Consider the following 9,881-nt stretch of genomic DNA (forward strand, 5'->3'; position numbering starts at 1 on the left):
TAGCAGCGTATAGAGTATAATGTAAACACAGTGTAAACACAGCCCCGTATTTAGGGGGCTCTATGTACTGAATTGAACCGGCTATCCCCCACAGGGGCTGCACTCCCTTGACCCGCCTATCCCCCCACAGGGGCTGCACTCCCTTGACCCAGCTATCCCCCCAGGGACTGCACTAGCTTGACCCAGCTATCCCCCCCAGCCCCAAAAGTGCACTCAGTTGACCCAGCCATCTAGGCTCCTTATACTACTTACGTCTGGCCCGTTTTACAAAAGGACTTACGACTTAAGACCAAATTTAATTCTTCATATAACTTTTTAATTAGAATTATATCGAAAATTATTTTTAACTTTTTAAAAGGAATGTGGTAAGATATTTTTACACATACAATTTTAAAGAGAATTATTAATTTTGCAAAATTTTACAATAATCTGAAGTTTTTGGTCTTAGTTTTAAGTTCTTTTGTAAAACGCGCACCAGGCCGCTGCGAAACATAATGTTCACTTTTAAGTAACAGTTTGATTTAAATTATAGACAAATCAAAAATCAAAATTACTTTCGCATTTAAAATATGTCTTGTGATTTAGTTTGGGCAAAAAACTAAAGATTTCACAATGCGAGTATTTTCTATTTAAAAAAAATTAAAATTAAATGATTTTCCATCGTGTTTCCGTTATGTATAAATGTTACGTGTAATCAGTACCAGGAATAATCCCCCCTCACTTTCACCTATGTGAACGATCTTCCATAGAAGCAATCGTAGATATAGAAAAATGAATGCACTTAATCACCCCCCCTCGATTTTTTTTACAAAGCATTTACTACATTGTACTTTTTTTTGTCCAAACAAATTTAAGTTTATTTATCAGTGAATTTTGAAGCTCGGTTTTTCTATAAGAGGAAATGTTTCTTCATTCTCCGTTTCTTTATATGAACAATTTTAGATCATCGATCCCAATTTTTGTTGATCAAACCAAGCACGAAAGATAAAACAATTTGACAATATTGTTTGTTTGTTTATTTATTCCTTAAGTCATAAGACTTATCAGATAACATAATTACAAAATACAGGATGTAAAGCACAGAACGAATATACATAAATGAAATATTTACATACACTTCTTTTAAGTTAATATTGCTTGTATACAATATTTACAACCAAACAGAGAAAAAAAAAACTCAGTTTACAGTCTCATGTAGAATCTGTAAGTGCTTCTTCTTTTTGGAGGAATTTCCCCATATTACAAAGTTCACTCACATTTTCAGTTGATAATAATTGTAATAGTTTATACATGCTAGGTCTATACCAATAATACTTTTTAATATACAATTTCCTGTATACTCATGATAAAGTGGACATTTTTAAAATAAAATATGATACTCATCTTCAACCTCCATCTGGCAACAAAAACAAAATCTATTCTCCCTAGGAATATGAGTGAATCTTCCATTAAAAATTCTCAATCATTAATAAATATGCGCTTAATCTTTATTTTGTAATCAATTGAATATACTTGGATGGAATTGGTTTCATTAAATAGGATTGCATGCACAGTTTATTTGTTAAATATCTATACACAAAACACTTTGAAGACGAAGAGAAAAAAGCATCACATTCTTCTTGAAAACAGTCGGTTAATCTTTGTTTTAAAATTTTTAAAAATATAGTTTTGTTTGTAATATTTTGACAATACAAAACGTCTCAAAATCCAGCTAAAATAATAAGTATTTTACATCAACCCTTTCACGTGCGTATCGGTCAATATTTTGTTATTTGTGCTCTTTTTATGACCAGTGTGCAGAAGGTTGCCATGGCAACCCAAATAGCATATACTCCAGTATTCTTCCTATAATTTTTAAAACTTCTTATATTTATATTAGAGCCGAAATCTTTCCTGAAATAGATATACTATATACTATATACAGGGTGTCCCAAAACATATGTTACACTCTAAATCACCTATAACTTTATCGAATTAAAAACATTCACAAAGATATTTTTTCAACTTCTAATGTATTTAAGGAATGAAGCTTATTTCAACTTATGTTATACGATATAACATGACTTGGGGCAGTTGAAGCTTTATAAACCGCGAATTCTTTCTTCAATTGATATGAACTTAATTGTAAGGCAGAATTCTGATCGATGTCTATCGTTCGAAATTACAACTTTATTCTTTAATTCTTCTAGACGACTATCAACTTAGCTTTGTTGAAGGACATGTGGTCTTTAGATATTCAAGTGGAGAATATATATTGATGCATTCTATGGAAAACAAATGATTAAACATCCGTTTGTAGATTTTTCAAGCAGGAAAGCTGATGTTTCAATCCACAACAATGTACTTCAACTTGACATTGTATATTGTATCTTTTAAAACTTTATTGTAGGTTTATATAAGTTCAGCCTGCTATGCAAACATTTAATGTGTCATAAATATTTCATAATGTACACTTGCGTTTCGTTTAAAACAAAACCAAAAAAAAAACTTAAAACGTAAATATTGTTATTAAATTGGCCTGTTTATAAAATTTAAAATTTTCAAAACTATCAATAAATACTCAATTAAATAACCATGCCAGTGCACGTGGTTATTCGGAGGAAAAAATATAATATTGCAATATCATGTGTATTGCATCATTCACGGACATTTTTCAGATATCATTCACTTATCAAGATGCGTTGATTATCCGGGTGACTGGTATGGGACCAGTCAAACTGCTCAACTTGAGTAATGGAATGGGATGGTAGGTAGTTTATTAAAACAATGCAACACTTTGTATTACCCTCCTTTAAGACCTAAGTCAGATTTTATCCGCTTAATTGAAATTCATTTGGCATGTTACATGAATTAAAAATTTAAACAAAAATATTGAAAAAAATTGGTGAATGAAAGATTTTATTGACTTTTCTTTTCAACAAAAGACATATATGAATTAATGAAAATGTTTTACATGTATAAATCACTGTTAATAAGATGAATTATATATATTTTTCTGAATAGATGTTCTTGTACTGCTAAAATTTAAAAAAGTGATTAGTGCATGTATGCCACCATTCTCAAAAAATCGTCATGCATTTGAGAAACAAAGAGATTGTCTCTATTGTCGATGGTCACACTCCAAGGTTTATCAATTCCACTATATTCCAGTTTCCGCAAAAAGTGACCATCTTTGTCTATTACATGTATTGTGCTCGATATAAAAGCAATGATTATTTGGAAATCCGAGTCACAACAAAGGTCCATTGGCCAAGAGGGAGGTTTTGTAGAGTATGAGAAGCGATATTTCCCATTCTCATCAACCACAGTAACTCCAATGTAAGAGTCGATGTTCCCGGCGGCATCATACTCGGCTACACAAATATCCCCGTTTCCATTTATTGAAATATTTTCAGCATTTCCATATATTCCGTCCCCTTGGTCGTTGTATTTAATACTTAGAAGCTTTTTACCTCCAGTGGTTCGCTTTTCAACTTCGGACCACTTGCAGACATATATTGTGTTAGGTTCTACAAATTTAATGCCTGTTAGATTCCCCTCTAATGGTAAAAATAATTGATCACCGTCATGATTGATTTTTCTTATTCCTCCAGTACCTGTATACAACACACCGTCTTCATATGGAGTCAAATACATCGCTAAAGAACTGGGTGTAAGCGTATTTAACAAAGTACCATTTGTATGAAAAAGCTTAATATCTCTCGAAACATGCGAACTTACGAATATACGGCTCTTACCGGCATATCGTATGCAGAGCATCGCATGATATCCACATAATATTGTTCCATTGATCTGGGGATCGTGGAGAGACCTAGCTGTCGTCCCTAATCTTTTGTGATAATACACAATATTATGGTCCGGTGCGTTAGTTTCCAGATGAGGAGACACACATTTTACACAAAGTCTTATTTTACACGGCCTACAGTAGAATTGAACATTGTCGTCACAAAGCTGACAGGTAACAAAATGTTGTCCTCGTGGATCAGGACCCTCCGCCATCTTACTTGTAGACTGTGTAATCAGTGACGTATAGCATGCCACTGGTGCACTCGACCTACATTATAACTCCAGATTTTAATCATTTACGTTTTCCTATCTATCATCGTTTCACATTGTGAAGACTCCGATAACGCCCTGCAAAATTTACAACGGACGTTTTAAATATGAACATTTTGAAATACATGTATTATAAAATATACACTGTAATTATTTTTTAAATTCAATACAAGTTTTTTAATTGACACAATATATTGCTTTTACTGAAGTCCCACGCATGTTGAAATTAAGAGAAAGCCACTGAAAAGTTTGCAATACAATGGACATAACGTACTCAAATTGATTTTAGTAACACTGAATAAAGTACACACGAACGCCGACTTTTTGGCTTAAGAAACTGAGCTTCTTATTAGTTTTTTTTAAACGTTTGTTTTCAATGTGTTTTATAATGTTATTCTTTGTACTTTACCTTTTAAACTCCTTAAAGGAAGAATGTCCTTCCTGTCAATGGTTACACTCGAATTTTATCACTTTCATCAAACTCCAAATATTTAAGAAAGTTACCATCCTTGTCTATGAGGTGTATTGCACTGCAAAATATGATAATATGTAGACACAAGTCACAGCACAAGATCTACCATGTAAATTGTTAGGCCCTAGAGCGCAAGAGAAGCGATATTTTCCACAACTATCGACGACTGTAACTGCAGAGTTATTCGCATAGTCACTGGCATCCTCAGCCACATAAATATCCCCATTTCCATTGAGTAAAAGTTTTGTCAGATAATTGATATAAATACTATATACTTTGTCGTTGTATTTAATATACAAAAGTCTTTTTCCTCAGCTGTATACCTTTCAGCCATGGTCGGGAAAGATGCAGTTGAAATTAGGTTCCGATTCTGATTGCACACACAAGTACTTTGAAGTTGACATCTTAAGTTTCTGATTGACAATATCTATGTTGTTTTTAGAGACCAGGTCTTCGAACAATCTATTGGAATTCCTATGGGAACCAATTGCGCTCCGTTATTAGCAGACCTATTTTATATTCATATAAAGCAGAATTTATGCAAAATCTTATGCGTAAAATGAAGAAAACACTTATTGTGGCCTACAACTCGACCTTAAGATATATCTACGACGTATTGTCAATTAACAATGGTAATGTCCATTCCTACGTCGATACGATATATCCAGGAGAGCTTGAGATAAAAGATACCACAGAGTCTGACACATCTGTTTCAAACTGGAAGTTTTTACTTGAAAAGGACGTTAATGGTAACCTAACAACCAAGTTATATGATAACGACTTTAACTTTTCTATCGTCAACTTCCCACACTTATGTTGCAATATACCTTCATCACGTGCATACGGAGTGTATAAATCTCAGTTGATTCCATACGTTAGAGCATGCTCTACGTATGAACAATTTCTTAAACGAAGTAGATTATTGACAAGCAAGTTGATGAAACAAGAATATCAGCAGTCTCATTTAAAGTCATCATTACGTTAAGTTCTATGGTCGATACAATGACCTTGTCAGCAAATACAATTTATCATTGAATCAAATGCTGACTGACGTTTTTCATACCAATTGTTAGTCCATTATTTTTACACTGAATTGACGATGGATTTTTCCGTTATTTCCTGATCATGAAAATAAGCATACGGCGGGTGTGACCGGTCAGCAGGGGATGCTCACTCCTCCATGGCACCTAATCCCACCTCTGATGTTTCGTAGGTCCATGTTTGCTCTGCTCTTGTTTTGTATTGTTTTATGGACTTTGAGATTGAATACTGTTCGTTATCTCCATAACCTTCTTCCAAAAATTTAATTCCTCTCAATTTCCCATGAAATGATATACATGTACGTAATATATCGCCTTCACTGTTATTTTTTTTTTATACCATCTTTATCTGTATACAATACACAGTCTTTATGTGGGTTACATGGAGGGATGATCTTTCCGGAATAAAAGGTCTGACTAAATTTCCGTCCGTATTAAAAAGTTTTAAATAGGATGAAAAGTGCGAAATTACAAAAATCTGTCTTTCATTCGTGTATCTAATGCAAAGCATCGCGATACAACCACGAGGTATGATCTTCACTATGTGAGGATCGTAAAGGAATCTTGTTGTCGTCCAAAATCGTTTGTGATAATACACAATATTATGGTCCGGTGCGTTAGTTTCCCGATGAGAAGATACACATGTGACACAAAGTCTTAGTTTGCAGGTCTACAATACAATTGAACATTGTCATTACACTGCTGACACGTAACAAAATGCTGTCTGCGTGGAACAGGAGCCATCGCCATTTTAACTTTGAACGATGTGAAAGTTTCCGTACAATCGACTTGCTTTTAAGGACAGATGATACAAACAAACTTTTGTCAAAATATTTAAAAAAAACGACTTGAGTCATGGTTTAATGAATAAAATGAACAAGTTTCGCTGCGTAGTTTTTAAATTTTTAGTTAAATTTTCACAAAAAAGGAACTTGAAGTGACAAACATTTGTATAGATTAATAAGGAAGTTTCTAGAGAGGCAGATTTTTGAACATCATAGAAGGTTAACAATTTCTTTATATTCTAGAAATATATTATTTGCATCATTTTCAATGAAATCTGTCCTTAAATCAAATACTACTAAGGACAAGATAAAAACAAAAATGGATGCCTGGGTCGGTTTATATTTTTTACCTAATTTCATTGCAAGAAGGATATGGAGATAACGAACAGTATTCAATCTCAAAGTCCATAAAACAATACAAAATAAGAGCAAAGCAAACATCAGAGGTGGAATCAGGGTCCATGGAGGAGTGAGCATCCCCTGCCGACCGCTCACACCCACCGTATGTTTCTTGACACGATCAGGAAATAACGAAAAAAAATCCATCGTCAATTCAGTGTATAAATAATGGACTAACAATTGGTATGAAAAAAGTCAGTCAGCATTTGACTCAGTGATAAATTGTATTTGCTGACAGGTCATTGTATCGACCATAGAACTTACAAAATGATGAATTTAAACGAGACTGCTGATATTCTTGTTTCATCAACTTGCTTGTCAATAATCTACCACGTTTAAAAAATTGTTCATACGTAGAGCATGCTCTTGTGTATCGAATCAACTGAGATATATATATACTCCGTATCTTTAAAAACCACATTGATATTGTCAATCAGAAACTCAAGTATCTTTTTGATGTCAACTTCAGAGTACTTATGTGTGCAATCAGAATCTCTTTTAATAAAATAAGTTTGCAAATGACCAAATGACAAGGTAAGTAAATTTACGAGTTCCATTTTTATTGAAGAAGCAGCTGATGGAAATAACAAAGTTCTAGAATAGAAAGAAATTGTAAACCTTCTGTGATGCGCAAAAGTCTGCTTTTCTGAACCTACCTATTCATCTATACAAATATTTTTTCATTTCAAATCCCATTTTTGTGAAATTTTGAAGAAAAAAATTGAAACTTTACGGTGAAACCTATTCTTTCTAATCAATTAAACATGACCCAAGTTGTTATTTTCATTTTTTGACATAAGTTTATTTGTATCATTCGTCCTTCATTATTTCTACTGAATATCGATCGTAAAGAAAGAAACATCTATAAAGCCAACACTATTTCTCCTTAAATCTTTTTTTAAATGCTCTGTTGTGCATACATATAGAGAAGGAAACTTCTTTTATTCTTCGCAGGGCAGAAATGAAATAATGATTTCTTTTTTAGATTGTTATATATGTAGAAGTCTGTTTAATGCATAGTGGAAATTGAATTTAGAAACGCTATGGGAGACTAGATAATTAAAAATGATAAATTATGCATTATAATGTTTTGTATATAATGACTTGTATAATTCTTCCAAGTCAAAACAAATTAAAGAAAAAAACGAGTCTTACTCCATTTTCAAGTCTCAAAAAAAAGAGTACATACAAAAACTGAAGAATTAAAAAAAAAATAAATTGAAAGATTTTCAACTTTGGAAGAGTTGCAGATAGATCTGGATCAGTTTGCATGAATTCCATGCCTATCAAATCTCCTTCAATTGGTGAAAATATTGCTTTCGTCTTGAATGACGTTTTCTTTGATGAAGGAACACGAATTTTACATAAAGTCATACTTTGTACGGTCGCCAACAGAATTAACTGTGCATGTTTTCACAAAGCTTACACATAAGAAAATAGAGAATTGTGAAGAGCTTTTTTTAAATAATCTGATCCTGAACATTGCATTATCAAAAAGATCGATCTATGAGCTGTATTATCCAAGGAGCAAGATAAACAGATCTTAAGTATAAGATAGGGATGTAGGAGCAAAAATGGTTGTAACAGAGATACATACAGTACCGACCGCACACAACCTAACAGAAAGCGGACCCGGAGCGGACCCAAGGTTCGCTCCCTGGGTCCGCTTCGGGCTGCTCGGGGTCTACTAGGGCTGACCCCGAGCAAACCCGTAGCGGACCCTGAGCGAACCCTATTCACTCCATAAAGCATTGCTATCATCAACTTAAGATCGTTGCTTTTGCTTTCAATAACTGTAGACATATCATTTTATCATCAACGTTACTTTGATAAAATTTATCCTGCAGAATTCTGCTATTTTTTTTTTAATATTCCCGTTTTCTAGGATTCGTAAAGACTGTATCAGTGATATTCTCGGGAGGTACAAGTAAATTTACCCCGCAGCGTCTTTTTCTCAGAGAGAGAGAGAGAGAGAGAGAGAGAGAGAGAGAGAGAGAGAGAGAGAGAGAGTTTCAGTTTGTTTACGTTGTGAATATAAACTGTAACATACCGTATATATAAGTGGTATTTTTAACGATACTTCAGCTTCAACAATTTGTCCTTCAAAGTCAGTTTTAGTGAAAAGTAATTTTGGAAACTTGTTGCATGGAAAGGTAACAGAAATGTAATTTGTTTAAAATAAAATAATGGCAATAAAATGTTAGTAATATGTGAGTTTTTAGTGATCCCAACAATAAAATGGTTAAAATTAAATCTTCGCGAAAATTTCTGCATAATTATATATAAACTGTAAATTTTCTTTTAGGGAAAATCTTCACTATTATAAATTGGAACTATTCCCTATTGTTGTGAATGTATTTATGATGTTATGTCTGTATTTCCTCTACATGTTTACATGTCTTTTTGTTTGAGACGTAAGATCGTCATTATTGGAAAACTTTTCACAATCTATACAGTATCTACCTTTAAAATATTGATTTTTGTTAGATTTTGTCAATACCTGAGGGGAAGTGCTTATAACAGAAAATGTTTTGATCTTAGAATGCGTTTATAATTCGAGAAAAGTGAAATGATACATAGAAAATATATTATTCCAAAATCCACAACATATTATATCTGCTAAGTATCGATGGCTCGAGGGTCGTACAAAGTGTGAATCATATCAAAATAAATATTGGATCAGGAGCCACTGCCATTTTCATTTTATACGAATTGTAAGTTTCATCGCAATCGACATGCACTAAATTGAATATAACAATGTGTTTTACTGGAGATACTTAAAGGCCGAGATTTTTAACCGTACGGTTTTCTCAGGTAAGGAGGGGGGGGGGACTAAATTTTACATGCTTGGCACCCCGAGGCATTGATGGTCGTGCAGACCATGGAGAACGCCAATCCCTACACACAAACAGTATACACAGGAAGTCTATGAGTGTTACCTGTACAGCTTGTTTGGTCTACTTTTCATCATAAAATTAAAAGATCTCGACATCATAAATAAAAAATATCATTAGTAATAAAATGATATTTGCAAAATTCATTAATTTTCAGACTTATATCTAATATATCAAGAAGAAATTCTATCGGCCGACTTTTTTTAAAATCTACGGTATGTACCTTACATTGCAC

General features: G+C 33.3%; 1 protein-coding gene across 1 annotated transcript; it reads right to left on the reverse strand.

Moving 5' to 3' along the window:
- Nucleotides 1-3,036: 3,036 nt before the first annotated feature.
- LOC134264451 (uncharacterized) lies at nucleotides 3,037-3,999 on the reverse strand. Its single transcript, XM_062746754.1, has one exon. It carries the CDS (start codon nucleotides 3,997-3,999, stop codon nucleotides 3,037-3,039), a length of 963 nt encoding a protein of 320 aa, XP_062602738.1.
- Nucleotides 4,000-9,881: the final 5,882 nt, after the last annotated feature.

The sequence above is a fragment of the Saccostrea cucullata genome, unplaced genomic scaffold, assembly GCF_032062105.1.
Source record: "Saccostrea cucullata isolate Sc308-1 unplaced genomic scaffold, CSIRO_AGI_Scuc_v1 ctg11144, whole genome shotgun sequence".
NCBI lineage: Eukaryota > Metazoa > Mollusca > Bivalvia > Ostreida > Ostreidae > Saccostrea > Saccostrea cuccullata.

Bases quoted from the DNA above. Each gene is read 5' to 3' on its own strand.
- LOC134264451 (XM_062746754.1), bottom strand. From the start codon at position 3,999: ATGGCGGAGGGTCCTGATCCACGAGGACAACATTTTGTTACCTGTCAG.